Source organism: Daphnia pulicaria, chromosome 5, assembly GCF_021234035.1.
Source record: "Daphnia pulicaria isolate SC F1-1A chromosome 5, SC_F0-13Bv2, whole genome shotgun sequence".
NCBI classification, from domain to species: Eukaryota; Metazoa; Arthropoda; class Branchiopoda; order Diplostraca; family Daphniidae; genus Daphnia; species Daphnia pulicaria.
In genome coordinates this window covers 2,145,631-2,172,810 of record NC_060917.1, presented here as the reverse complement: position 1 = coordinate 2,172,810, position 27,180 = coordinate 2,145,631, and the positions used below count along the sequence as shown (strand labels likewise).

General features: G+C 41.4%; 6 protein-coding genes across 9 annotated transcripts; 3 read left to right on the top strand and 3 right to left on the bottom strand.

Moving 5' to 3' along the window:
* The first annotated feature begins 1,035 nt into the window (after positions 1-1,035).
* On the top strand, positions 1,036-3,097 carry LOC124341073. The gene is made up of 6 exons (XM_046793992.1): positions 1,036-1,171; positions 1,285-1,539; positions 1,606-1,836; positions 1,909-2,196; positions 2,267-2,550; positions 2,745-3,097. The coding sequence occupies exons 1-6, from the start codon at positions 1,075-1,077 to the stop codon at positions 3,021-3,023; spliced, it is 1,434 nt and encodes a 477-aa protein (XP_046649948.1). The 5' UTR covers positions 1,036-1,074; the 3' UTR covers positions 3,024-3,097.
* Positions 3,085-5,066, bottom strand: LOC124341166. 2 transcript variants are annotated; one of them, XM_046794132.1, is made up of 6 exons: positions 4,554-5,065; positions 4,399-4,494; positions 4,091-4,330; positions 3,708-4,017; positions 3,450-3,642; positions 3,085-3,366 (listed from the first exon to the last, which is right to left on the bottom strand). In XM_046794132.1, exons 1-6 carry the CDS (start codon positions 4,778-4,780, stop codon positions 3,278-3,280), a joined length of 1,155 nt encoding a protein of 384 aa, XP_046650088.1. In that variant the 5' UTR covers positions 4,781-5,065; the 3' UTR covers positions 3,085-3,277. The 2 variants fall into 2 exon arrangements, with proteins under 2 accessions (XP_046650088.1, XP_046650089.1); XM_046794133.1 differs by having other exon boundaries at positions 3,247-3,376; positions 4,554-5,066.
* Positions 5,067-5,287: 221 nt separating this feature from the next.
* LOC124340846 (sorting nexin-19-like) lies at positions 5,288-9,088 on the top strand. Its single transcript, XM_046793582.1, has 8 exons — positions 5,288-6,639; positions 6,699-6,823; positions 6,885-7,262; positions 7,320-7,496; positions 7,557-8,002; positions 8,066-8,223; positions 8,286-8,448; positions 8,508-9,088. Exons 1-8 carry the CDS (start codon positions 5,335-5,337, stop codon positions 8,681-8,683), a joined length of 2,928 nt encoding a protein of 975 aa, XP_046649538.1. The 5' UTR covers positions 5,288-5,334; the 3' UTR covers positions 8,684-9,088.
* A 146-nt stretch (positions 9,089-9,234) lies between these two features.
* LOC124341035 (lysophospholipid acyltransferase 6-like) lies at positions 9,235-12,832 on the top strand. The gene is made up of 11 exons (XM_046793923.1): positions 9,235-9,329; positions 9,555-9,685; positions 9,769-9,843; positions 9,927-9,997; positions 10,063-10,140; positions 10,608-10,699; positions 10,900-11,147; positions 11,205-11,373; positions 11,447-11,652; positions 11,731-12,080; positions 12,150-12,832. The coding sequence occupies exons 2-11, from the start codon at positions 9,584-9,586 to the stop codon at positions 12,286-12,288; spliced, it is 1,530 nt and encodes a 509-aa protein (XP_046649879.1). The 5' UTR covers positions 9,235-9,329; positions 9,555-9,583; the 3' UTR covers positions 12,289-12,832.
* Positions 12,833-13,448: 616 nt separating this feature from the next.
* LOC124340988 (sterol 3-beta-glucosyltransferase-like) lies at positions 13,449-21,488 on the bottom strand. 3 transcript variants are annotated; one of them, XM_046793850.1, is made up of 10 exons: positions 21,232-21,488; positions 19,650-19,842; positions 16,007-16,180; positions 15,554-15,927; positions 15,359-15,462; positions 15,078-15,284; positions 14,896-15,012; positions 14,650-14,824; positions 14,325-14,578; positions 13,449-14,252 (listed from the first exon to the last, which is right to left on the bottom strand). In XM_046793850.1, exons 1-10 carry the CDS (start codon positions 21,341-21,343, stop codon positions 14,169-14,171), a joined length of 1,794 nt encoding a protein of 597 aa, XP_046649806.1. In that variant the 5' UTR covers positions 21,344-21,488; the 3' UTR covers positions 13,449-14,168. The 3 variants fall into 3 exon arrangements, with proteins under 3 accessions (XP_046649806.1, XP_046649807.1, XP_046649808.1); XM_046793851.1 differs by having other exon boundaries at positions 14,325-14,575; XM_046793852.1 differs by lacking the exons at positions 19,650-19,842; positions 21,232-21,488 and adding an exon at positions 18,657-19,606.
* Positions 21,489-21,596: 108 nt separating this feature from the next.
* LOC124341198 lies at positions 21,597-25,620 on the bottom strand. Its single transcript, XM_046794201.1, has 2 exons — positions 24,902-25,620; positions 21,597-24,644 (listed from the first exon to the last, which is right to left on the bottom strand). Exons 1-2 carry the CDS (start codon positions 25,254-25,256, stop codon positions 23,974-23,976), a joined length of 1,026 nt encoding a protein of 341 aa, XP_046650157.1. The 5' UTR covers positions 25,257-25,620; the 3' UTR covers positions 21,597-23,973.
* Between the last annotated feature and the right edge of the window lie 1,560 nt (positions 25,621-27,180).

Below are 27,180 nucleotides of genomic sequence, written 5' to 3'. Positions count from 1 at the left end.
AATACTGTAAATTTATATAGCTGACATTCTTTGATAGCTGTTAACTATCATAACGGCAGGTAGTCGAAAAGTGGTGCGCGTTGTCTTGGTGCGTAACCTACTTCATCTATACTTTCGTCCCGTTGAGAAGGTTGCTACTTCAAATGTTAAAATTGTTCCGAATCGTCCAGGGAAAACAACTTCCTACTTTCGAACTGATTGAGCACTTTTCCTTTAAAAAGAATAAAAATCCCGTGGCCTCTTCTAGCATTTGGCGCGTCATCACTTAAGGGCTTCTTTAAGAGACTTTGGTTGATGGATTATACTTGTCATCTGTCGAGAAAGCGGCTGCGTTGTGATGGTGCAAAGTATTCAAGTTTCCACAATGACGCATTACGTTTTAATGCGACATAGATTTCACTCCGGAAGCTTTTGAATAGGGTCAACTCTACTCGTATAGGGTCTTACATAGGAGTTAACATGGGGTCCAGACTGAACATGGGGGTTGTTTTAAAGAACTCACGCAGCGTTTTAATGGTTGATTGTATTGATCAACACGTACAAATAGGCCTAGTGCCCTCTTGAGAAATGTTAACAGTTTTTGTAACCACTAACACGGTCACCGATGAACGTGCTTCCGTAATTTTATTAACACCATATTTCTTTTTAAAACTATCGAACATTGAACGCTCTTGACTTTTCTCATATAAATTGGGCGTGCTGTAAGTAGTAGGGAGCTTTGCGACAAATCCGCGAAGAGAGAAACCAACCGACGGGAAATAAATAAAGAAAAAGGGAACGAACGAGAAATCCACTCAAGTATAAAAAAAAGTATAGAGACTTTGAAAATTCCTTGTAAGGGAAAAAGAGGACGCTTCCCTTTTTTTTTCAGGGCGGTTATCATTTTCGGAGTCACGGGGCTGTGACCAAAAAGAAAAAAGAAAAGGAGAATAAAGGTACAAAGCAGGAAGCACAAGTGCTTGTATTATAACCAGAGCGACGGAGCTGGTTCAGTATTGTTTGACGCGTGCAATACGCTTGTCGTACCAAGTTGTGTCCTGTTGTGAACAATACTTACTGTGCAACGGAACAGTCATGGCAGAATTGAAACAAGTTTTCGCACTGTTGGCAATATTTAGCAAACTCTTAATTGTTGATTCCTTCTCTTTGGGGTTACCTCATGTGAATCCAGGTAAAACTTACTTGGTGATTTAAGATTTGTTGAATGCTCTTACGAATATTTGTTGAAGAATGTAGCCTATCTTACGTAATATAACTTGGCCACCTGTTTTGAAATTCCCACAGGTTTATTCGTGATTCAAGGCGTATCGAGTTGCGGTAATTCTGACGGTTATTGTCTCCTTAGCAATTCTTGTTTGGTCGACACTGACTTTGAGAGCGACACTGATGGTGGCCATTGCGATGGATTGAAGCATGCTTTTAATCCGCATGCGGATTTCGTGTGCTGCAAATATATGCCTGCACCCACCACCATTGCACCACCTCCGGTTGTTAAGACCCCACCACCTCCACCGGTTTCGGATGATAACACTTCCTACAGTATACAATAGACAAATTAGAATTTAGAATTACTTAATATAACACATTATTTTTAAACCAACGCAGATTTATTAGTGATCCAATCCGGCGTATCGACGTGCAATAACGGCACTGGATTTTGTTTGTTGAGCGATTCTTGCACAATCGTACAGGGCTTTCAGAGCGACTCCGATGGTGGCCATTGCAGTGGTTTGAAAGATGCATCGAATCCGCAGGCGGATTTTGTGTGTTGTAAATACACGGATCCAGAAGCAACGACGACGGCTCCATCAGCAGTAGAGGAATCTGTTACCTACAGTTAATAATTTTGGTTTGTTTCTGGTCAAAGTTTAAGTTTGCGTAACAAAAAACTTTTTGAAATCTTTCCAGATGAAGTCGAGGTGCAAGTAGGTGTGTCGACTTGCGGGCAAGGTGCGGGTCTGTGTTTGTTAAGCCAGTCTTGCACAGCTGTCCAGGGTTTTCAGAGTGACACAAACGGCGGCCACTGCAATGGTGTTTCAAAGGGTGGCGATGCAAAAGCGTCTTTCGTGTGTTGCCAATACTCATCAGGTGCATCCGAATCAATTCCTTCATTAACCCCACCTGCCCCTCCAACTTTGGTTGCGGAACCCACTTCGAGCACAACAACGCCATCACCGTCAGAAGATGTTTCCTTCAGTAAACAAAATTATTTGTTAATTTTAATCCAAGATGTGTTGGGATACAGCTTATGTTTTCATTACCGCAGATGTTTTAGAAATCCAAGGCGGCGTACCATCGTGCGGGCAAGGGGCCGGATTATGCTTGTTAAGCAGCTCTTGCACAGTTGTCCCAGGTTTTCAGAACGATCCAAATGGCGGTCATTGTGAAGGCGTTTCCAAGAACAATTCTCCGAGGGCAGGTTTCGTATGTTGCAAATACGTGTCCAGGACCAACCCGACAACATCGAAGAACGCGAAGGTGGATTTGGACATTCCGACTGAAACACCTTTACCAGTCCTCAATTCCGTTACCAATGCTCCACTTGAAACGGTAGGTTGTTTTTAACTGTGAGAAACAAAATAAAAACAAAAACAAACGGTCCTTCTCAAGGTCTTTCTAGCGGTTTAAGTATCACACTGGACCTGAAGAGAGAGGACTGAGAAAAACATTAAAATGCCGTCATAACGATTACCTAAGATGGTTTTGTTTTATTGCATATGGGCCATCTGTTTTTTTAACCGCAGGTGAATTCGTCAGAGAAGATTGCTGCAACATCTACATCGGCAACCGCGAGTGTGGCGAAGAAAACAGTTTCTCCTTTCAATATCGTTGCTAATACTAACAAAATATTAAATAGCATTCAAAATCTGATCTATGGTGGTCGAATGCGACCATCAGCGGCCATGCAGAAATATGGTCTAAGTAGTAGCGTTGCTTCCAATGATAAATCTATGGTAAATCTTATTGTGATGGGCTTAAAGTTGAATGAGACCACAGCTCGATCAGCAGATCTTATAAACTAAGCAATATTTATTGTGTTTTACACGTTTTTCATTCATCAAAGAAAATACAATTCACCTCTTGTTTGTGGAATAAACGTCATTGTAATCTTTAATCGAATGGGATGTGTGGGGGGGGGGGGGGGTTTACATAATTATTGCTAAATTATGTAACTCTATTGTTATGTGGTGATGCCAATCATAGGTTTCGAGAACCGTGGGAGATTGGTGGGGGCGATTTTTTTTTCTTGTATTAAGGGAATGGTTGATTGACCTTTTCATATCTGCGTCGTACTACTTGGCTTTCCATCATCCAGCACTGGCGCCGTGTCATATAAATCATGTTGCCAATTAGGAGAACGCATTTCTATTTCAGCCCAAAAGAGCAGAGATCCAATCAAAGTTGATCGTTAATAGGAAGAAAAACAAAAATGGACTAGGAAAACTCACTGCCTCGGTAAGATCCGCGGAATGATTCGCGGTACTGACCGCCGCCATTACCACCACCACCACCACGGAAGTTTCCACGGTATCCACTAACACTATTGCCACCTTGCTGATTTAAATGGTAGTTGCCTCTTCCGTTTCCTCGGAAGGCAAAGCCTCGTCCTCCTCGATTCATGTACCTTTCACGATTGTCATGCTACGAAATAAAGAACGAATGTTTTACAAATGTCTGGACGAAACAATTCACCAGTTGAGAATTACCTCGTAATAGTACCGGCCTTGAGGGACGAAGTTAGGATCTGCATTCATTCGCTCCTTATTTTCCTCGCTACTTTTCTTCTCCATCAAACGGAACCGCAAGTCTCCTTCCCCGTCTCCATCTACAGATCGACTATCTTGCTGAAAGGATGAACCTGAAGTTCCAGCAAACGGATCATGGCTTCTTGAAGGTGAACGCTGTTGATGTTCCAATCTATCTGGTAAATCTGCTGCCAACTTAATGACTCTTTCCTCGGCCGGTCGAGGTTTCAACTCTTCACGGTCGAATATTTGACGCGATCCTTCACCAGGCCTGTATTAAACACAATGTTGTTTATTTAATTCCTTCAAACCACACAACCGCTTTAATTTTAACTGGTTTTTACCTTCGAACTAGAACAACATCTGAAGGATTGAATGCATATCGCAATGGACTGTGAGATGCTGGCATCGTACCACGCGCCAAATTTCGCCGGATATCTACAGTGATTTTCTTAAGTTCATTCAAGTCTATCACCGTACCCTCAGGTCCACGGAATATACACCGATCCTTTGGGATAGGCTCCGTTGTCAACCTTTGAGGAGTGGGACTTCGACGGTACATTGTGTCATAATGAACTGGGCTCCTATAACAAAAATAAATAATAATAATAGTTGGCATCTCATTTACACATTACATTCGCTTGAAACATACCTATGTTCTCTACGAATATCATTGTTGAAATCACCCTTTCTAGTATTCTGTTGATGATGAACACGAGGATGTGGAGAATGGCTTCTACTCCTATGCCTTAACAATTAAAAAAGACATATATTATTGCAACAACTTTTTAATGGATTTATAATTACTTGTAAGGTCCTGGAGACCTTCTTGGGGAAATATTTGTAGGCCTATTATATTCTTCCCTGCGTCTCACTTCATCAGGCCTTCCATGCTGATGGTAGGATGAGTTTCCTCGAAAAGGTTTACCTTCAAACCTGTTGTGCTTTTCCCTATTATAAAACGGTGAACGGCTTCTGGATCGCTGAAAATTCGACGACTGTCCAGCTCGGGACCTTGATCTTGGTCTCATCATCTTGCAGTGACAATAAAGCTCACTGAATTTTTTCTCTTGAGATGTGTTACCCTATACCTCTCTCAGGTACAGATGAAATGCTGTAAAGTTGACAACTGTTCCACTTCTTTGGCACCAAACTTGTTCGACTGAAATGGGGTGTTAAAGTCTCAATTTGCAAAACCCAACGACTCGAAATTTTGCAGAGATGAAAGTAAAAGAGACACGACCCAACGAGACTTTTCAACATCCATTAAAGCCGACTCGCTGTCGCTGCTGTTCGATACTTTGAGGAATGGGCAGGAATGACTATCGTTAATGTCTTCTCGCCTATCGTATATTCGTATGTAAAAATTGACAAAGAAATAAAGCCAATCTACTAGCGCCCCTAGCAGCCAGTACAAGTGTGGCGTACAAGAGTTACACTAAATTGCTGTTGGTGGCGCTGCATGAGGGTACAAAAATTTCAGAAAAAAGAAATAAGAGTGTTCTAGCCTGCCAACTCCATGCTCGTTATGGGCAACTCGTCATTGGCCACTGGAGATGGCGTTACTAGTTGAAAGGTAGTGTAAACAATGTCGGAATCGGAATTCAACAGTTTTCAGTTTTTTAAGTCATTTTCAAATTTTCCAGTTTTCCTGCAGATTGGCTGCATTGCTTTCTCTTGGGTATTCCTTTTCTTCACAGTAGACGCGTGGTTTTCACCGTTCTACTTTACTGGTTATCAACTTATCTCTTACATTTTTAGTGTTTTGGTTTTAGCGTCAGTGCTCGCCCACCAGTCTATTTACAGACTTATCAAGTCATCTAGCCTTTGGGATTGTTTTAAATCCGAAAATTCCGCGCTCCATTCTTGTGAGCTGTCGATTAAAGATGTATGTGATTATGAACTCAATAGTCTAGCTAAGAATGCAGCAGAATCTGTGATCAACTACTGGTGTGACAACTCAAACAACAATGAAGAGTTTGCCAAAGAAATCCACAGTCAAATTGAAGATATTTTTTTCTCTCTATCTCAAAAGCTTTCAAAAATCAAAGTTGAATATTTCATCAAGAATATAGTCTTGATAGTGCACAACCATCTCAGAAGCTACAAAAAGACAGTCAATTTCTGTAACAATGTACATGGATCACATTCAAAATTTTCTTTCAACCATCCGGTTTCAAGGGGAGAAATTTCCCTTGAACTGTATCTTGATAGTCTCTCCCATGCCGTCATGAAAGAATTTATTCCAGGCTCTATTCAAGACTGCTCGGCTGTATTTGATTTCTGTTGTGCTGCTTTCTGCAGCCACATTTTAGTTAAATTGGTGGATCATCTCAGCAGTCCTGGCCTAGTCCTGCAAGCACTTGTTCAAATTTTAGAATCAGCACAGGAAAATACTACTAGACACGAGTCCACTGATTCAGATTCTTTTGGAACATGTGAAAACAGTATCCAAGAAATACCCAACATTTCAGAGTCAACGGAAGATCCGTTGTCAGGGTCCAGTCCACAAATGCAAAGAAATGAAGAAGAAACAGGAAACATCGATAACTCTGAAAATCCATTCCGTTCTTCGAGGAAATCAGCAAGTCCTGTCTTGGCTGGTAGCAATCTATTGTGCAATAGTTTGACATCGTCCACTCACCAGGTTTCCAAGTCCTCGTGGGTCCAATCGGGCTTGTCCAACTCTCTCTCTACAGCTACAGCCCCTGTGCTTCCGTCACGATTTGTTCGATCAAGAGAAGATGAAGAAGAAGATAGAAAGAAGATGTGCAAACCTAGCAGCTTACCGCTGATCGGCACCACAGGAGATAATGGAGATGTTATTGGAAGTCTCGATTCAGAACCAATGGGAGCCTTCTCGGTCGATGCAGACGTCTCACCAGTTTACGAGGTAATTGCGTCGTAATATAAATTCCTTGAACACATTGTTATCTCAATCGATTCCCTTAGGACGTGGAAGATTTTGCTACAGCGATTGCCAAACTGCGCTCGTTGTTGGAACAACGAGTATCCAGCAATGGGCTAGATGTCCCTTGTGGTAAAAATAACGTCCTGAGTCCAACAAGCGACGCTAGGTTTGTTTGCTTCTTCCCAAGTTTGCCTAATTCAACAGCAATTCAACCTCTATTTTCCCAGGGCCTACACTTCCGGCGTAGAGACTGACAACAATTATGAAGAATTAACGGAAGCGTCCGAACTACCCAACGACAGCCGAATTTTTTTCAACGTAAAAATCCCGAAGACGGAGATTTCTACTATTCCGGGAGAAGGCCAGCATTCATTCTACTGCATTGTCTATGATGGAATTTACACAGCCATCAGCGCAAGTTTGGCCAGCAACATGGATGATAGCCAGAAAAATACGCGCTTGGTACTTAAATGTCGCAATGTGCGCCGACGGTTTCGTCAGTTTATGGAGTTGCACGCACAGTTAGAAGGATCAGAGGATCTCTCGATTTCTCAAGCCGTTCGGTCAATTCGTGGACCCAGCAAGTGGCTTAACTTGCCTTTTAGGTAATTCATTCAACACACAAAATGAGCTAAAGATTAATTGGCGTTATGCTGTGTTAGCCGGTTAGATCAAAATACGGTAGCTCACCGGCAGATATTTCTTGAACGGTACATGCAGCAGTTGTGCAATTCTCCAATCATTGGCATGTCGGGAGAGCTGCGTAATTTTTTGGATTACGAACTACATTTAAACGAAATCACCGTACCTCCTTCGAATCCCACACTTCAACGCGTTCCGTAATTAACAATCAAAATTACGATATGAAACTATATGCCACCATTATTTCCTTTTTATAGTTTTTTTGCCAAAACAGTATCGGATGTGCTGCAAAGCATTAAAACAGCTTTACCCCTGCCTATTCCTCTTTTTGATAATGATCAAAGTCGCCGAATGCAATTACTACCATTACCTCTACCAGCATCACCATTGACAGCGCCCTTTGAGCCCCCCGCCACCGAACGTGAAGAAAAATCTAGTCAATCGACGTCTTCGATTGATGAAGCTGACGGAATTCCTGTTACGTGCCGTATTACGTATTCTAGCGAAGAGAGTAGGCTCGAAATGCTCATGACCAATTGGAATCACATGGACTGTCGAATTGAATCGGCGTATGAAGCCTTTGAATCACATTTATGGCGCAGTGAATTAAACATTCAACTTAGTCAAGAATCTGCAGTTACGGATGCCAAATTACAACCAAACTTGGAAACTACGACGAAATTTTTTGACGAACCAGTAAAAGGTGGAATAAATTAAAATCCAGTTTCCCCTTAATATATTCTTACATAATGAGTCAATGTTTTAGTCGGTTGGAACAGGTTTGACGACCAACTGCCATTATCAAGCAGCGTAATCAATTTACTTGTCGAATGTTTGAACTTACGAGATACATGGTTAACAAAAGCACCAGTTCCGCTGGCCCTTAAAATCGTCATTGGAAAGCAAATTGAAAGTTTCTTTCAGGTTAGTTTATACTTGTGCGCAACAAAGCTTTTCTCTTTAACATTGAAATATATTTTTATCAGGAATCACTGTTGCAATTTTCTAATCCAAATGTGCTGGCCGACAACCTCCGTTCGCTGCGTCAAACATTTTTCGTCGACGATTTGGATGTCACTTTGTCAGAAGAAAAGGATGTGAATCAGCTGGCCCAGGAAGTGGTCCATTTATTGAATAAACAATTGCATGGTAAGAATTACCGCTCCGACAACGTAAACACGAAGATAACGTTTCGCGTTTATTTTTAGGATTACTTGTCAAAATTGTTGGTGAGGATCTCTGCACTGACGTCTTAAAAACTACCATTTCATGCTTAACGGACCCTCTACTTAATCGCGACCTCGCTTTAACATTACTCGATTTCGTCTTTTTGCAAATTTGTTCCACTCCGTCGTTGAACGATCGATTTAGTGTTTCTATTTGAAGTTCCCCCTCATCTGGTCAAACGTTTTCCTTTTTATTGTGAAACGATAAAGGTCCCCCCGCGCAACGGTGGTTTATATTCATCGCTCACATTCAGGGTTCTATTTGATTTACTACAAAAGACTGAAAAGCCCACATATGCTTTTCAATTCCTATCTAGCCAGAAATTAAGTTTATTAAAATAATTCCGGGTTTACTTTATACTTGTTGTTTCTATGTGCCATAATTTCCTCTCTCGATGAGAGTGAATTTGTTGCTTATTTACGTTGGGTTTAAAAATCCCTGCCATCGATCCAGTACTCATTATATGATATATTCAAGTACTAACTTGTGCTTTCCTACATTTGTTGTTGTTAAAAGCCTGTTTACTCAATTTCTTAAATTACACTCAATGTTTCGAAACGTTTGTTGATGACATGCCGCTGTTTATTTTTGTATTTTATAGTTCGAAATAATTCCCATAGATGGTGTTTTAGAAAGTCAAAAGTACCGGTATGAAATGGAAAGGCACTGAGGACGAGCAAAAGAAAGCTATGTTGATGTGCTCATGCGGAGTAGTTCAGTGACTGAACTTCAGTTGTAAGACAACGTTTGCCGAAGTGTGTCATCTCTCTGACCCTGAGACTCGAAAGCATAACACGATCTTGGTAGACCCTCAAAACTTTAAAATAGCTTTCTTTCCAAAATATTGTAACTATTTAAATGTTTTAAAAAATAGTTAGATATTTACTGGTGTGTGTACACAAGAGCGTCGGTCTCTTGATGTAATGCGTTTGTTATTATCTCTGTGACACGCCCTTTATCCGTATATACCTGTTGACCGAAATTTGATATCAAAAACATTTTCTTTCGTCTAAATTACAACCTCAAAGATCGACATCAGACACTATCCGTCATTGCAATGGGTATCCCTAGCATGAACAGAGTTGATGACAGTGGTTATTATGATGGAAGTAGAGTTTTTTCTTGGCTTTCTGAACCTACAGGTTTATCTGTAGACCAGGTGTGTAGTGTCTTTCATTCATTTCTATTCATTTTATTATTAATGCAGTAACCCTTAAATGAATCTATTATGTGTGGTTTCAGATTAACTTTCTACTGAGCCAATTCACTGCTGTAGGTGCAGCTTTTGCCTTTCGTTACCACCTCCACAATAAAAAGGTGAATATTTATATTTATTATATTTATTTATTATATTTATCCACCTTATTACCATATAAAAATCCCTTAAAATCGTTAAAAAGGTGGCACCTGAAACAAGACATGGGGCAGCATTACTTTTGGGTTTGATCATGGTTGTGTTTTGCTTTGGAAGGTAAAATTATTATTATTTTAAATTCACTTATATCTGATGTAACATATTTCTGTACAAAATTACAGGCAGGCACTACACCTTGCTTGTCTTTCAAGCATATCTTATGCCATCTTGATGACTGCAAGCCCCAAAATTGCACAAAGGTAGGCAACATTTAAATTCTTAAAATTTTATTGTATATACAATTGGACATAAAATATGTGACATGATCACATGATCCATTTTATAGTCTTAAATAATGCAATTAGTCTTACTGGTGTGTTTTATATATATTAAATACTGTAGCCATAGTTTGTTATTATATCTGCAGTTTAGATGCTATTTTTTTATATAAATTGTTTGTTTAACAAATTTTTCTTTGTAAATTCTCTAAAGGAACAGTCGGGTTCTATTAGAAATAATATTGTGCGGCGTGAGCGATTTAAAAATAACCACCCGTTTATTTTTTAATTTTATTTTTTTCCTCAATTAAGCCGCTTTCTTCATTAAAAGATGTTTTTAGTAATCGAAATGTTTACACGAATGCTATTTTAATAGTTGGGCTAATATCATCACCCTTTTACGTTATGTTTCATGATTCAAATTTTCACGATTTGTTTAAAACCTTTAGGTTGGTTCTTATCACTTCGATGCTTTACTTATCACTTGTTCATATCAAACGACAGTATTATAGCTATAATTCGTACACGCTCGACATATCAGGTAAACACTTTTGTTTGAATTAGCTAGATTTGCCTGTATCTAAGGCCAATTTTTCTATATTGCATTAGTGCCATAGCAACCATTTTTTTTTTTTTAATTTTTCTACTTTTTTTTTACAACATTTTATTGTTTTATCTTTGGCCAATTAGTTTCTAAATTTTAAACAAACAAACTGATTCCTAAAGCTTCGAAATTGATAGGTCCGTTAATGGTACTAACGCAAAAAGTGACAAGTCTCGCGTTCTCATTGCACGATGGGGTTGCCCGGAAAACGGAAGACTTGACTCCATTCCAAAAACAACAGCTTATTCGTAAGGTTCCAAATCCACTGGAATACTACAGCTACGTTTTTCATTTCCACGCCGTGATGGTTGGACCCACGGTCCTTTTTGCTGACTATACCGACTTTATCAACGGAAAGCATTTTGCCAATAAATCAGTAGAAGCGGTAATAGAGTCGCCAGTTTTGCCTCTAAGCAGATCTTTCTAATGATTTGATTATTAGAAATCAGCAAAAGAAACGGCCGACGAAACAACTGGCGATGAGATTGACGTTATTTCCACTCCGGAACCTTCAGCTGTGTCGATCGTTTTTAAGAAACTCTTTTTCAGCCTCGTTTGTGCTGGTCTTTTCGTCAAACTCACGCCCATGTTCCTCATAACTCGAATCAAAGGTGAATCATTGATTTTTGGGCACTTTCAGAATTTTGTTTTAAAAGATTCCTCTGAAACCCTTGATATTATTAGATGACGACTTTGTCGAAAATACTTCGTTGTTTGGCAAAACACTTTTCATCCTGTTATCGACTACATTCGCACGCATGAAATACTATCACGCCTGGCTTTTGGCTGACGCAATCTGCAACGCTTCTGGGCTGGGATTCAATGGCTACACTGCATCCGGCAAGGCGAAGTGGGATCTTATATCCAACGTTGATATTTTAAAATTCGAAGTATGAGTAAGAATTTATTTTTAACCCTGGTATTTGCTGTTTTACCGATTTTTCTTTTCTTTTTTCCACCCAAATTAGTGCGGTCTGAGTTTGAGAGACAGCATCGACAACTGGAACAAATTTACCAACCGCTGGCTTCGTTTCGTTGTGTATGAACGGACCAATCGGTTCCAAACTGTTCTTACATACTGTTTGTCTGCCATGTGGCACGGATTTTACCCGGGTTATTACATCACCTTTCTCGGTGGAGCCCTGTGCACATTGGCTGCCAGATCCGTTCGCCGCTCGGTTCGTCCCTTTTTCACGGCAAACCGCGTGACGCAGGGATTTTATGATGTCCTAACTTTCATGACTACACGTGTCGTTATGGCCTATCTGACCTTTAGCTTCGTTCTACTTGAATTTTTGCCATCGATGCGTATGCTGGCGTAAGTAAATTATATTAAGTTTCATACCAATGTGTCGTCATATCATTTTTTTCTTCTTCAATCATTCAGACACATGTATTTCTGGGTCCATCTTCTCTCATTGGCGGCCATCTTTATCCTTCCCAAATTGCTTCCACCTCCAAAACCGATCAAGGATCAACTGGAGCAGCAGAAACGTCTGGCGACCGCTAAACTTCCTTCTTCTTAGATTGCTAAGGTGTATTTACAAACTTTTTTGAGAATTAACTAAGGGAAGGGGTTAACCTTGACTAAAAAATATGTCATTATTAATTACCACAAGTTACTTGAAACCTTGCTTAACAATCTCGGGATGGATATTTTTTTAGAAATTATCCCCATCTCTGTGATTACATTTGTATTATTAATCAATTCCAGTTAAGCAACTGGCACATTCAACCATCACGTTCATTTCGCGCAAATAACACTAAGCAGCTCTATAACCTGCTTTAGCGTGATTCAAGTATATCGGTATTTTGCAGCAGCTATATAAGTTATAGATAATCTTTTATCTTCCAGAAGAGTTGAAAATGTATGTTTAATAAAAAACAACCCATGACCTCTATCCCCTTGTATCTTGAAACTCGTTGTGATTTCATATGGATGTGATGTGACAAGATTCAGCATATTCCGGCTGCGATATGTGTCAGCCGTGTGTACGACTAATCTATTTCCTTGCATATAAAATGTTTAAAATACTGCATAAAATCATTATACACTTCGAGTAGCTCACACATTTGTTGCTTATTGAGGTTACTTAATTATCAGTATATCCTGCTGACTGTCGTGCAATTGTTTCTACCGCCAGCGTGAGCTAAAAAAAATCGGGAATTCGTTAAAAAAACACGTACAGTAACATATGGGTCTCCTTATCTATTTGTGTACGTTTGTCGAAATTGGTTGCTGGTCGGAAAGATTGGGTTTTTTCCGCGAATTTAGCTAGCCAACCGTGTATCTGGGAGGAGATATCAGACTGATGAATCAATGTTTGAACCCGATAGCGGAAACCAGCAATTATGGATGATTCTGCTTTTTTTCTTTTTAAGGAATGATTCATGACTAAAATCGTCCGGCAATCACGCCATCACGTGGCTCAGTCAACGCCATCGAATGAACTTGTGCGCAATAGTTAAAAGGCTTTCGTAACTGTAAATTGGATTGGCAGCTTTTCCGCTAGAGGCACGTGTAAAACTAGTTCGAATTTCCGAACGGTACGGCGGGACCTGTTTTGCTTCAGCGTTATTACGGCATATTACAACGGGTCAGTTGATTCTAAAAGGAAAACCTCTGCGAGGTGATTGCTGTCACGCAGTTAGCTCGATCAAAGTCAAATCTGATAACAAGGTTCAGTGCATTCCACATCCTGTTTCCTGTATTTCTTTGCGTTGCCAAAAGGAAACAAAAAAAAACACAATAAGTATCCATCTAAGCTTATATATATATATATAAGGGGTATTAAGAGAAAACAAACTCGGATTAATTTATGTTTGCTATGGAAACAACAAAAAAACAAGTCGTATTTTAAATCTGAGGCATAATTATAAGGCAGGTGATGATGTTGCTCGCAACAAATTACAATTTTTCACAGTCGATTATCATCTGCCGACTACAGTCTGGACTAGAACTATAGACGATAGAGAAAAGAAATCACTCGGAATGTCGGATATGTCAATAATGGGTGACTATGTCATTAATCATCCGAAGAGTTCTAAAGTAACACAAATAATAAAAAAAACATGGCATCCTCCAATTGATGTACAATAATAGACTCTTCTTATGAAATAATTAAATAGTAAAAACACGAAATTATAGCTATCGCTTTAGAGATGTGACGTGAATAACAATTCGAGAGACTTTTGAATATTTTCGGTTGGGTTCCTTGAAACAGAAATAAGGAAGAAAAAAGAAAAATGTCGATGCGATTCGAGAGAAACGTAGAGGTGTTTTTGGTGTGTAGGGATTATTCCTTGGGTAAATTCACCGCGTGTCGATTGAAAAGGAAATTTAAGTGGAGGGTTAAATATGCCTCATATTTGCCATTGATTGAAGTAGCTCAGAAAAGCGCTATTTTCAAGCCACGGTCGATCTCTCCCTTTGCTCGTTGGTCGAACGAGACGTTAGTAGCAGATGCAAATTGTCGACTATTTCTTGCATCTGTGATTGAGAAATCGATCAATAATGCAGTTTCGACTAATAGTCAACACTACTACCATGTCGCTATTTTACCTGAGGAGAGTACAGAGAGTTGACAGGAGACGTGTCCCCAACCGCTTCTGGCGACAATCTCAGTTCAAGATGAGAATGCAGCAGAAATATTCGATACCACAGTACGCCCGCTGACAGGCACAGGATGACTAGAAGTAGGTATATGCCACTGGAACCCCAGGTTAGCTCAAAAGGGTTGTTATGTAATTTTGATGAACGGTTGTCAAACGTTTCGCCGAGATCATCTGATACTACATCGTCATCGTCTCCATCTTCTGCCAATGTGTCCAGACGAGCGAATTATTATCTCGGGTTGTGTTTGAGTGCTTCAGTTGATTTGTCTTACCTTCGTTGACCAGAGACGTACGAGAAGAAAAGAAATTCATTAGACTTTTCCTCGATTTGGCAATGGATGAAGACAGTCCAAGAGAAAGTCTTTCGTCTTTTGCCTCTTCACGTTCAGGTGTAGGAGAATACGAACGCTCGAGAGCCGAATCATCCGGATCCGACGAGGTTGCTTCCTGCAAAATGTTGAAAACACATATTATAGAGTATAGGTCCACAACGTATTCATTTATGAATTATTATATACCGTGGCAGTAGTTATTTGAACGCTGCCGATTTCAGGACTAATTATTAGGCCTTCAACGGAATTCTGTGAAGATTCATTGCTTGAATGTTCTCCATTTTGTGATGAACCCTCATGTTCCTATTTAGAAAAGATTATAACATTTAAAAGTTGTTGACAATTATCTCGTAATGGCTGTATAGTACCCTTTCTCCATCTAAGCAGTCTCCCATGCGATTGGGAAAGTGGAATTTCTTCCAGACACTCAATGCTAACCTGTAGGCAACATCTCTAGACATGAGAGAACTGAAAAGGTGCTTTTCCGTAGCTGTGGTGATGGCTATGGCATTTGGAAAGAATTTGGCTGTTTTTTCCTTGGTTATTTTGCGAACATCAGCCATGGGAATAAGTATCTGTTTATTGATGTAACAAAAATCAAGTTGGTGAGCAAAAAAGTATTGATCCACAGTGCTGAAAACACACTCACCTTCCTGACAAAGCCAAAGACATTCGAGTGAAATGCAAAGTAATTGTATGTAACATACAAGTTTCCTTGCAAGAAGATGTCACCAACCAAGGCACAAGAATAATCTGTCATGCAGGGAAACATCAAAAATCAATAAGGCTCTCAATTATGTAACTAATCTGTTTTCAGATGATTCAGGATTTCAGTGACACTTACGGTTGAGGACGCGTTCATCTCTGGCCACGTAAGGAAAGTGACGAAGGAACTTTTTCTGTTTCGATTTGGATTGACCGAGATCTTGGAGATCATAGTGGAGTTGCGGCAAAGCTGGAGTGCTCTGACTGAACTTTTTCAGTTGGTGATTTTTCTGCTGCGATTCGGTCGACGATAAAGTCTGATTGTTTTCCTTGTTACTAGGACTAGTAATAAGTTCTGATTCAACTATCGTCATTGGATCCTCGGACTGTGCAGTACTAGTACGAGCATCGACGGACAAGGCTACTTGATCCAGCTTGCCGGTTGACACTGCCACAACCGTGTTCCTTCTCAATTTGGTAGCAGACGCCATGGCAGCGCTCAAGGTGGCACCACTGGGAATCAGAAATTCGATCGCGGGCGGTTTAATATAACGCAACAAAATTTGACATTTACATTTGTCCTATTTATTACCTGAATCTCTCTGAAAAACGACGCCAAGGTTTCGGTGAGACAGTAGAGGACGCAGACGAATTCAAATCGCTGGAACGACGCAGTGAACTACTTCGGCTGAGTTTGTTGCAATGGACGTTGTCCGATTTCACGTCATCGTTTTCCGACAGCAAGGATCGACTCAAGTCGTCATATCTATGTACGAAATGAAATCATCCGACGTTAGTAAAAAACAGCACAGCCAAAAAATTGGAAGGTGTTGGGCTATACACTGTTAGTTCAATTAGTCACTCGACGAGTATAATAATGATAATGAACGTTACATATGGACGAGACCGACTGTGTAAGAAATAAGCACCGAGGCAGCGCGGTGACACGTTCGTGACTGCGTGTTGTTAGGAACAACCGGACGGGCAACTTATCGCTAATCTTATTTTCTGTCTTTCTCTCTCTCTCTCCCATTTTTCTTTTCTCTCTTTTCTTTTTTGTTTTCTTCTTTCGTTCCTAATAGACTAAACTCCACTGTGTGTTGCAGCCAAAAAGGGCGATTGATTATCTTGTGTGGCTTTTTCCAATGCATCTGCTATAGAGTCTAGATGCAAGTTATAATGTTGTCGTCGCCGTTGGAAGGGCATAGATCAACTTTTTCTCTTCCTATCTCGTTCACTATAGTTTTCTTCATCCCATATTGTAAATCACGATATCAAAAATTTCTTTAACCAAAAAAATGTGTTTTTCCATGTCGCTCTTCCGCATTCGACGTTGTTATCTTCCCCGTTATTCACGCTCCGAGATATATTGTCTACTACGCGTGTTACAATTGCGACGTCGGGGTTTTTGTTTGTTTTTCCTTATTTCATTCCACAAAACGGAAGAGGTTTGGATCGTTTAAAGTAAACAAGCGAGTGAATAGGACATGTAGAATCATTTCCGCGAATGATTGTTACCCAATTCAATTTTAAGTATACAATACGCTCGATATGAAAAAGGCATATTGCACAACGCCTTGCATTATTTGCCGCTTTGATAATGGCTGCTGACGTTCTAGGGCAGATTTTACGGCCCCTATAAATTGTAACAGATGGAAACCGAGTGACGAGGAAAATAATGAATAATAAAACAGGGAAAAGGGATATGACTCAATCGAGAGAATTCATTGTTTTTTAAAGGTGCAGCTAATTCAAAAACCATTTTGCATATTGGCTAGACTATATGCTGACGACGTCAAATGGAAACAGCTGCTGGGACAAAAAGGTCTGAAATGACGCCTGCATGGCATAGCGTATACTTTGGTACCCAAGGAAACAGCCACTGCAATACAAAGTCGCGCACCAGACAAATATTGGCTTTACAGCTGTATAGGTCGGACGAGCGGGCGTCTCTGAATTATTAGCAAAGCAAACGAAAATAAACAACAACGTCACCCGCCGTGAATCGAAATCGCCTCTGCGCATTTCAAGTTCAATGCGGACGGCAGATGAAAATGAAATTGTTTTTAAAAAAGGCCATGGCCTACACTGTCGACCGCCCATCTCCTAATATATATTCCCGTGGCCTTTTACATATAACTCTCACTCGTTGAGTCTCTCCCAAGTTTTCTGGGTCCTGACACATACAGACGCGTCGCCCTCATTAGGGCGTCCACGGACGTCATCATCGTGAAAACTGGGCACGAACATTTTTTTGATTTCAAGGATCTCCGTTTCTGGTAGAAAAAGGCGACAAACAAAATTGAGTTTTGAGTAACATCCATTGACGTGTCTATTTAATTAATCAAATCTGCAGGCCTAATTCCAAGAAATGCGTGTGTGCATCTGAGACGTTGAATTAATATGGAGGCTCACAGACGGCACGTACGAGCATCTGATTAAAAACGTACACAAGATCTCCATTGGACTCGAGACTCGAGAGTATCTACATGGGGTTTGACGGTATACATAATAGCCATAGATCCCAATTGCCTTAGTGTTCAGGGACTGCTGTGCGATAACGAAAGGAGAATAACAAAAACAAGAAAAACGGGCCCGATTCGAAAATGAGATAACCAAGTCATGAGGGCACGACGCTCACGAATCAAATCTCTCTCGCCACAGCACTACTCTCTCTTTCTGTGATACTTTGTTTCTGCCATAACGGCGGATGGAAAATGACTAGCAGAAAATGATAATGTAAATTCGAATAAAATTTTACAACTTTGAACCGGGGGAGACAAGACAAGACGCGACCAAAGTGTTAAATGTTTATAATATCCAGATGGGAACCAAACTTTGGAATGATGGACTCTCGGACCGTTTGCCCTTTTCCGTGTAAGCAAAGAGACGAGCAGCACATACACACACACACACCGCACGATGATGGCTGGCCGGCGACTCTATACACACACTGTTTTGGACGACTACACAGACACACACACAGCATGGGCTTGTATAAAGTAGAGACGACTAAATACAGGACTTTTTTTATTTTGAACGGAAATCCCCGTGCCCAATAAAATAAGCGGAATGGCATCAGAGTCTCTCCCGTTATACAGCGTGAATCAACGTGAGAGATTCACCACACACACACACACGCAAACACACAAACCACCGTGATGGGAATTTTAAATTTTACCTTTTTTTTCTGGGGAAATCAAATAACTAAAATAATCCGTAAGTGATATTTGGCTACTAACCCGACAGTTCTGACTGGACGCCGTCGAAATAAAAGTTTGTAATAGAATTTGATGGTTGTCGTCGCCGTCTTCCGCGCTGCTGAGGTAAAACAACGACGTCGACTTGTCGAGGACGACGTCTCTCTTGCTTCCAACGACGGTGAAAGTGTAAAGTCGACTGGTGGCCAACGCCGCTGGCCCATGTTTATAGAAAAGAGAGAGAACAAACGGGATGGTGGAAAAAGACCTTGCCCCCCTCCGCCCCGCTATACCTCACAGCAATTCCCTCTACACAAACTCTGATGGCATATAGTGAGCGTGCGCATCGTTCTTGTGTCGGATAAAACATGTGCGAGCGCAAAAATATACGATTCGAAATTAATAAAATCCCGACAAATGCGCTAGTAGAAAAAGCGGCGCATCCCGCGCTCCAGTTGCAAAGCGACTGATTACATGTGACGCCGAGCTTTTTCGAATAGTTTACAAGATTGTTTCTCTCTATTATAATAGCCGCCAAGGATCTAGTGGCCTCAATTCCCGTCGTTGCGCGCATTAATATACTACTAATGTTGAAGAGATAACAACAGCAGATCAGGAGCGAGAGAAACACCCGCGTTCAGCATTCACGCTGCTGACCGAGATTGCCCAACATATGGCACAGCTTCCGTGAGTGTACGAAAAAAAACAAAAAATCTCGGTCAATGTTGAAAACTCGTTTTTGTCTTGTTACTTTTTCTTTCGGCTCGGTCGCACCCTCTTTCGGTCGTGACACGGTTAAATATTTGAGAGCTCCCCCCCTCCTTCGTAAATGACTTACGTCAAAAATATATTTTTATTGATTTTCTTCTTGGTTGTTTTTCACGACCCGTCCACCCCGGAGAAGTGTAAAGGTATGCATATGTTATAGTTGGACACATCTATTTTGAGAACGAACGTTGAAAGGAAGAAGAAGAAGAAAGAATGGACAAATATGAGGAAGAAGAAGAAGAACCCATGAAAGATTATACACTATACCTTACGGCGGTGGAGTTGCTGATGGCCGGCTGAATGTGAGGGACGGCGAGAAAAAGATCCAAAGTTTGAGAAGCCAAAAAATCGGTCACGTGATGCTGATGATTTTCCGTGCTACCCCCGACGCCGGTGCTACTAGCGTTCGAACTGCGGCGTCGGTGGGCTTCGGCCAGCTCCGAGTCCCGCTCTGCCATTTCTTCAGTCACGAGCGAAAAGAAAGAAGAAAGAGAAAAGAGAGAAAAGAAGGGAGAGAGAGAGAGAGTCAATAAAAGTGAACATGGAAAATCCGCTTCGGCCATAGTACATCAACTTTTATCCAATAAAAAGAACCCCCAAGTCCAGCAGTAGGAGTCCCTCCCTTTTGTGCCAATGACCCTCCGTGACCGTCAAATGGTTATATTATATCAAATGCATACAAAATAGCTGCCGGCTGGCTATATACGAGTATTTATACGCTAACTTGTTTCGCATAGTCTAATCTATTCTTTCTATATTCCAATGCCACTATATACGACGATATAGTACTATAGCACGTCATTTCTTTTTGTTTTCCATCTCCTGAATAGAGCGACAGCAGCACAGTTGTCGTGGAAATGCGATTAGGTTGTTGTGAGCGACACACACGCCGACAAGGGAGAGACGGGCAAGATAATAATGGCTCGATGGAATAGATAGACGACGACGGAATCTTGCCCGAGACCCGCCATATCGCGGAATTCGTTTAGTTGCTCTCCATAGTGCATCATCAAAGGCAAAAGAACTTGTCGTCTGTGTCTGTGTCTGTGCAGGGTCAAAGGAAAATGGAGAAACAGCTTTGGGGCGTATTACTATAGATGTGATTTGAATTGTTATCGATTTCTTGTTTCATTATTATGCCTCTCGGCAGTTGTTGTTGAAATCAGAAAGACTCGGGAATTGTTTTGGTCCTCTAAGGAATCCAGTGGCGACGAGGTATAGCTGCACGTCGTCTAAACATTTTGGCAAAGGCTTTTTCCTGTTCACGCTCGGCTGGATATCAATCGTCACTCGCCAAAATAATGAAGTCAACCATTTTATAGCGTTTCTTCTTTTATAGTCACGTCTGACACACACACACAGTGTCAAATACTATGTTTATTGATTTGGCAACGCCAACAATATCCAATCGATATGATGATGACGACAAATGTCTTGTTATTTATATTAGGCATCCCGTTTCAAACACGGACCAGTAAAGGCGGGATATTTCAATTAAAAATTTCGAGTCTCAATTCATCTTTAATCATTTGAAGATCCAAAAACTATAAACGAAATTAAACAGGTAAATTTAAAGGCTGGCAAAAACTACTAGCCCTGTAGGTTTGAATTGATTAACGCCAATTATAAAACAGGTGTGATGATGGAACTGATTGCACGGCGGATTTGGCTACGTGCTCGTATAATATTGAACCTGGTTTGCGGCTAGTGAAAACCGCAAAACGACAAGTTGCTGAATTACCGCGCCATGAAATATTTCTTTTAAAATTATACAGCGGAACTGCCAAAAATTTTGATCATTTATAAATTGAAAGCGCTTCGTTTCTTCAACAAGTTGCGCAAATTTTACCTTCGGCGGTGGCCACTTCCGCAACGGAATCTGACCAAGTCCGGATGCGCACCGGATGTGGCGACAAGAACTCGTGGACACTAGCCGAACTAAAACGACGTTTCCAGTTCATTCTCGATCTTTATGTTTATGATCAAAACACGCCACAATCAAAAATATCAGCACCAATTGTGTGTTGTTTTAATTGAGTTAATTCAAAGTTAATTATGAAAAACCGAAATGAATTTTGAGATGTTTCCGAGAGATAATACGAGCCCGTACAATGGCGAATGAGAGCACGATAGAGACTGGCATCACAGTCCCGAATCACCGAATATCTCCCACACCTTGACGCGGCGGTATAGCAGTGTTGCGTGATTCTGTGTGTTGCGGGTGGAGAAAACAATTCGCATCTTTTGTCCCCCCACACAGCGTGAGTGGCGTAGTACACACGACACAGCCAAAAGAAATGGTTGGCTTTTACTATTAGCTGTGTGTAAGATGCTGCCCTGCTATAGGCCCCCGTATGTTGTTGTGTGCTGTGTTTTTATTTATATGCGTAGACGATCAGTCTCGGATATCCGTACGTCCTCCGAAAATGATGCCGAAAATATCTCTGCTGTCCCGAAGCGCTCGTGCAGAGTCAACCGTTATTCAACGTGATGCGCTATACTCTACTCACTGGACGGGTGGGACGCAGCTGATATTCTCTCTGTGGAGGGCGTTTCAAAAAATAATTTTGTTTTGTTTTTATTCAAGCGTCGTCGTCGTCGTCGTCGTCGTGGTTTATTTTAAGGATGCGAGCACAGTCCGGGAATGAGCCTCAACTGCCTTCTCGTCTACTCCCGGTGTTTCGTCCGATCGATCTCAATGATTTTTTGGTGGGTTGTTTTGTCTCTCCCGTTTGGCCACGTATGTGTGTACAGTTTCAACCTCATTGTGTTGTGGTGAAAGGGGTGGAGCATTGGACGATTGGCGATCTTTCGGCGATCGATTGTTCGCATCGCTGTACACATTCAAGTGGGATATCAGTAACCGCGTGCTGAGCGCATCTCACGCCACACACGTTCCGGACTCTTCTTCTTCTCCCGATGTCAGAATCTGAAGCATTCCATCTGCGTGCGGTTTGTTCCAGCAGCAGAGACAGAGAGACAGAGCCTTTATTTCTATTTCTAGCCGAGTTACAATAATAATACGGCGGACGAGAGAAAACATGTGGTGGTGGTGCAAGCCCGCGCCAGCCAGCCAGCAGTAGGCCAAGCCAAAAAGGAATCTTATCCCGCACAGGATATATATCACACGCCAACAGACTGAATCGAACTCGACCTCAAGACATTCAGTCACACTGACATGCCTGTCACTTTTGTGTATCGGCAGGAATGATGGAACAGCAGCAACGACTAGCAGAGAAACAAATAAAATATATTGTGACGCGCGTGTATACTGCTGATGTCCTGCTGCAGATATTTGGTTGTCTGCTCCCGCACGCGAATGTCGAAAGCACATCCGCGAATTGACGTCAAGGCGCCTTATCAAGAGCTGGATATCTTTTGTGACATGGCAACCGCATTCTATCTAAATTATTCAAATCATCACGACAATATAAAACATTGAACATCGCGGGAAATCTAGCCACAATGTGCTTAATATACGTCTCTATTGGAAATTTATGTAGCCTATCATGAACAGTTCGTGTGACGATGTTTTCTAATTTCGTGATCATTTTTTTAAAAAGCTGATCCGCACAAGAAAAGATCAAACAGCAGTGGCTGGGGGATTGTACGACTTTTCTTCCGGCCGTAAGGAGATTGACCTTTTTATTTTTTACTGTTACGTAATAAGATTATTATTTTTTCGCACAATATCCCCGAGGCAGTCTGCAAAAATAATCCTGGTATGTTAAATTTAGGCCTACATATGCGGCCGAATGTAAATAATAAAATAAAAACTCAATTTGAATATTTCCAGGGTGTTCGTGTGGGTGTGTGACTCGATCTCATTATCGACTGTAATATCATTATGGATATTCTACACTCTACTCCGACATGAGCGCAATATGTAGCACATTATAAGCTGATTGTCAAATAGCCGATGCCGATCGATACGCTCCTTAAATATCGTTCTTAACGCGTGCATGCAAATGGATAGGGCTTTGCGTATAGGCATATAGGCCTATCGTGAATGATGATGTTGTAATATCACGTCATCATATCCTGGACTTTTCGGCTCTATAAACGTCTAGCGCCTGAAATCTGCCCAATACCTGAGACTCAATCTATATTGACTATCTAATGTCCATATTATACATATACATAACGGCAATGCATCAATACAAGAATAACAATAGCATGCTGATTATCACATCCCGAACATAAATAGTTTAGCGTTTAGGGTTGTAAAGTCTACAGGATTTCGATCGAAGGAGCTGAAAAAGAATAGCCCACCCCAAAAAATTGGACAATCAATTAATAACCAAAGTCACGAAATGGTTATATAATATTATTCTTAACTGTGGGACATTGTGAAGAATGAGATCATCATCTCACAGGTACTTTGCTGATGCTGCAACTAAGAACAATGTTCAAAAAATATCAAATATATATGTCGTTCATTAGTATAGATCGGCGGGAGGTGGTTTTCAACTGCGATGCGACAATCGTGATCATCTCTGAGAACTTTGTGTAGCTCATTATTACAATTATCTGAATTTCTTTCAATATTACATTTTAAATTAACTAGACGTAACCTAAACTAGATCTAGAGTTAAACGATTAAAGGAATATCATTTCGGCCTTCCTGTCTGGCCAGAGTGAATTCGCATATGCGCGTGAGTAGCCGGTGGACAATATCGGCCATTTCGTCTTCGGTCAGGCTGTTGAGGTTGCGACAGGACCAGGCGGCATTAGCGTTGGAGGCCGCCGATCTCCTTTGCTGATTTCGGCCGCTGCTGCTGGCGAACGATGAGAACGGCGATGAGTTTGGCTGCTGGATGCAGTTCAAGGAAGAAACGGATTGAGATTGATAGAGGGACGACATCATGGGGGGCCGATGAGACGCGTCCTGCTGCTGCTGATTGCATCGTCGTCGATGTTGTTGCGTCACTTGGTTGTTGCAGTGCTGCAGCGTCGAGCTGACTTTGCCGACTTGATTGTTCATCGACGTCAAATCGTCCTCGATTTCGTGCAGCTGGTCGTACATGCTGGAGATTTCGCCCTCCCGTCGCTCCATCACGGCCTTGGCGTAATGGATGGAGCCCCGCCAGACGTCGGTGGTCGCCGACGTCGTCGAAGGCGGACCCGACGATGTACGGGGCACCTCGTCCATTCTCTCCGTCCATCCTGTCGATTGATTGGCGCCGGCCTCTGATAAGTTCATCCACCGTCTTCCACGTTCCATATTCACCTCACTGGGGAATTCCGGCGGTTCGGGTGAACCTGTGTTTTCGTAATAATCGAATTCGAGTAATAAAAGAATTTGAAACTTGTTTTGAAATAGTTAACCTACTTGGCCATTGACATTGGATCGTATTATCTTGTGCACACACACATAAATCGAAGGCGATTTCAACAGCATAACATTTGAGTATTATATAAAAGACACAATATTTTATAATGCGTGTGCTGCAGAATAATACTATACGTCTGAGCTTTGATTTAATTCTATAAGCTTTTGAAAAATGAGACGAGCATACCTGTGCTAGTGAGCGATGGGTAGTCGGAGCCGAAACAACTGTCGGAGCACTGAGAAACAGAATTTTCACGTCCGTAGTAAGGTTTCACCGACGGTCGGCTGAATGGTGGAGGGATAGCGGCGGCGGACGAATCCAAGTCGGCTCCCATCAGCCGGGTTGTCGTTGTCGTCTCTTCCGATATGAGACGATGGAACTGATTGGTCGCAGCAAGGTCTTCATCGTCACCAGCAGATACGCCAGCACCGGCCTTACTTTGATACTCTAACAGTTTGTAGCGACGGAAATTGACCAGGCCCGTCTGCCGCGGATTGTCAACGGCGTCCGACAAACTCCAGCCAAAATGATTGCCCGGCATCTTGCTGCTTATTTCAATTCAATTTCGCTGTGCTGATGATGAAAACAAAGTCGCACTGTTGCTGTTGTTGCACATATTTTCAAATCAACGTATTTCAGTGCCGTACACAAGCGGAGACACGCGCTGATCGGAAGACCATCGGCACTGATCTGACGTGGTAAACAACCAACGAGGAGCTACTTATTGATGCCCGTCAAACGAAAAAACAACACTCAAAAAATATAAACAAAAAATAAAAAAATAAAAGAAGGTGGTGGCCAGAACGTTTGGAGTGCAGCAATGCCCAGCACGAAATGAGTTGCGCGCATCAGCGACAGCTGTCGGCGAAAACAACCCTCTAATATATGATGCAGTATAGTGTTTGTGCATAAGGATATAGTAGCCATGGGTAGATACGCCTTCAGGATTGCTAATCCAATTGTGAAAAAAAGGACCCGATGGCAGAGCCGGACCTGCTACATGTCAATCAACTGGTGACTTGTGTTCTTTTTCATGTAGCTATATGGCGCGTACACGTAAGCGCATATCCATTTCCTTTCGTATGCCTCTCTGATGTCACATAGAGCCAGCGGGACTGAGTCAACTCGCAGCTCACAGAGTCCTTTTTGCCCATGACGTAAATGAGCCTTAAGACGATTAACGCAATCAAAAGTATAGCAATAACCAAACATTTGAGATGAGTAACACAAGTAATAACAACTAATGTACACCTCCGCTTATATTTTCACGTTCAGCCGGATGAACTTATAAGAGTGAGCTCTCTTTCAGTTGCTAGGCTGTTATTTTTAAGAACCAGAGGATTATACCATCAGAGTATATGCTGTGTCAATCTCTCTGCTGCTGGTACACTCGTCCTTTTGTTATTTCCCGTCGGTGATAATAAGCGCTCCGCCGGAAGTCCTTGAGTTTGCGCGTGAGTATAAACGGACAAGATTTGATATAATCATAGTAAGAGACTTTGTGGGGCGTCGTGACGTCAAAAAATGAGAGGGACGTTGGGTTCGGATTTTCTCTCTTCTTCTCTTGACAACAACAATGAGTTCCCCCAGGGGGGCATTGAGCTCGGTTTTTCCTTTTGTAACTGACCAAATGACAACTATGTCAGCACGATATCGATTTTTCCGTTGGTTTCCCCCCTTCTAACTACTGTGTGATTCAATCTAATTAGCAAATCAGCATTGGGAAATGCAGAGAGGAAGGAAGTACAGCACACGAAAATAAGATTGCACTAAGCTTTAGATAAGGTCATCGCCGGGTAATTCTTTGTTTTAGCAGTTTCAAATTGTCGTGCAGAAATCGTAGGAATGATATGCGCTAAAAATAACTCGCGGACCCATTTTGATATACACCAAAGCCAGGTTCATTGATTTATTAATAACTTCGTGACTATGCCATATCGCGTGATTTCACATCAACAATAAGGCAATGAGAAGTATACCCATGGAAATTCACGGGAGTTGAAAATTCGCCAAACGTCACAACTGAAATGTCCCTGAAGAAAAAAGTCTAATTGGTCAAGGGCGAGGAAAAGTCTTCAGGTTTAATTAATAAAGACACGCGTGCGTTCAATAAAATTTTGCAAAATACTTGGCAGGTTTCTGATATCTCCAGGATTTATATTATTATTGGTGATATAAGAAATAAGTCGTACGTGTCTCATATTCATCATCAGTCTCCCGTTCAAACAAGAGCTCGGCGAATACGTGATTGAGTTTCTCACGCGTGGATCGTGATATTTCTCTCATCGTTTCGGGGTGGATGAACCACCACGACAGCAAAAAAAAAAATTTCTCTTTTCTTTCAAGTTCGCCATTATGAGAAAAAAAGCCTTTCCTTTCAAATTCTGTTGGGCGACATCCAATTCCAAGAAGATCACGAACCCCAACCTTGATATTACAATATACGCAACGACCAAAATTTTAGT

Coding starts and splice junctions, on each gene's coding strand:
- LOC124341073 (XM_046793992.1), top strand. CDS start 1,075: ATGGCAGAATTGAAACAAGTTTTCGCACTGTTGGCAATATTTAGCAAA. Junction 1,172..1,284: donor GTTACCTCATGTGAATCCAG/GTAAAACTTACT, acceptor AAATTCCCACAG/GTTTATTCGTGATTCAAGGC. Junction 1,837..1,908: donor AGAGGAATCTGTTACCTACA/GTTAATAATTTT, acceptor AAATCTTTCCAG/ATGAAGTCGAGGTGCAAGTA.
- LOC124341166 (XM_046794132.1), bottom strand. CDS start 4,780: ATGATGAGACCAAGATCAAGGTCCCGAGCTGGACAGTCGTCGAATTTT. Junction 4,495..4,553: donor AGGTCTCCAGGACCTTACAA/GTAATTATAAAT, acceptor TTAATTGTTAAG/GCATAGGAGTAGAAGCCATT. Junction 3,367..3,449: donor CCGCGGATCTTACCGAGGCA/GTGAGTTTTCCT, acceptor GGGCTGAAATAG/AAATGCGTTCTCCTAATTGG.
- LOC124340846 (XM_046793582.1), top strand. CDS start 5,335: ATGTCGGAATCGGAATTCAACAGTTTTCAGTTTTTTAAGTCATTTTCA. Junction 6,824..6,884: donor AGTCCAACAAGCGACGCTAG/GTTTGTTTGCTT, acceptor CTATTTTCCCAG/GGCCTACACTTCCGGCGTAG. Junction 8,224..8,285: donor AAATTGAAAGTTTCTTTCAG/GTTAGTTTATAC, acceptor TATTTTTATCAG/GAATCACTGTTGCAATTTTC.
- LOC124341035 (XM_046793923.1), top strand. CDS start 9,584: ATGGGTATCCCTAGCATGAACAGAGTTGATGACAGTGGTTATTATGAT. Junction 10,141..10,607: donor AGCCCCAAAATTGCACAAAG/GTAGGCAACATT, acceptor TAAAACCTTTAG/GTTGGTTCTTATCACTTCGA. Junction 11,148..11,204: donor CCAATAAATCAGTAGAAGCG/GTAATAGAGTCG, acceptor TTTGATTATTAG/AAATCAGCAAAAGAAACGGC.
- LOC124340988 (XM_046793850.1), bottom strand. CDS start 21,343: ATGAACTGGAAACGTCGTTTTAGTTCGGCTAGTGTCCACGAGTTCTTG. Junction 16,181..19,649: donor AGCAACTCCACCGCCGTAAG/GTATAGTGTATA, acceptor TTTCGTACATAG/ATATGACGACTTGAGTCGAT. Junction 14,579..14,649: donor TACGTCTCTGGTCAACGAAG/GTAAGACAAATC, acceptor ACACATTGGCAG/AAGATGGAGACGATGACGAT.
- LOC124341198 (XM_046794201.1), bottom strand. CDS start 25,256: ATGCCGGGCAATCATTTTGGCTGGAGTTTGTCGGACGCCGTTGACAAT. Junction 24,645..24,901: donor CCCATCGCTCACTAGCACAG/GTATGCTCGTCT, acceptor ACGAAAACACAG/GTTCACCCGAACCGCCGGAA.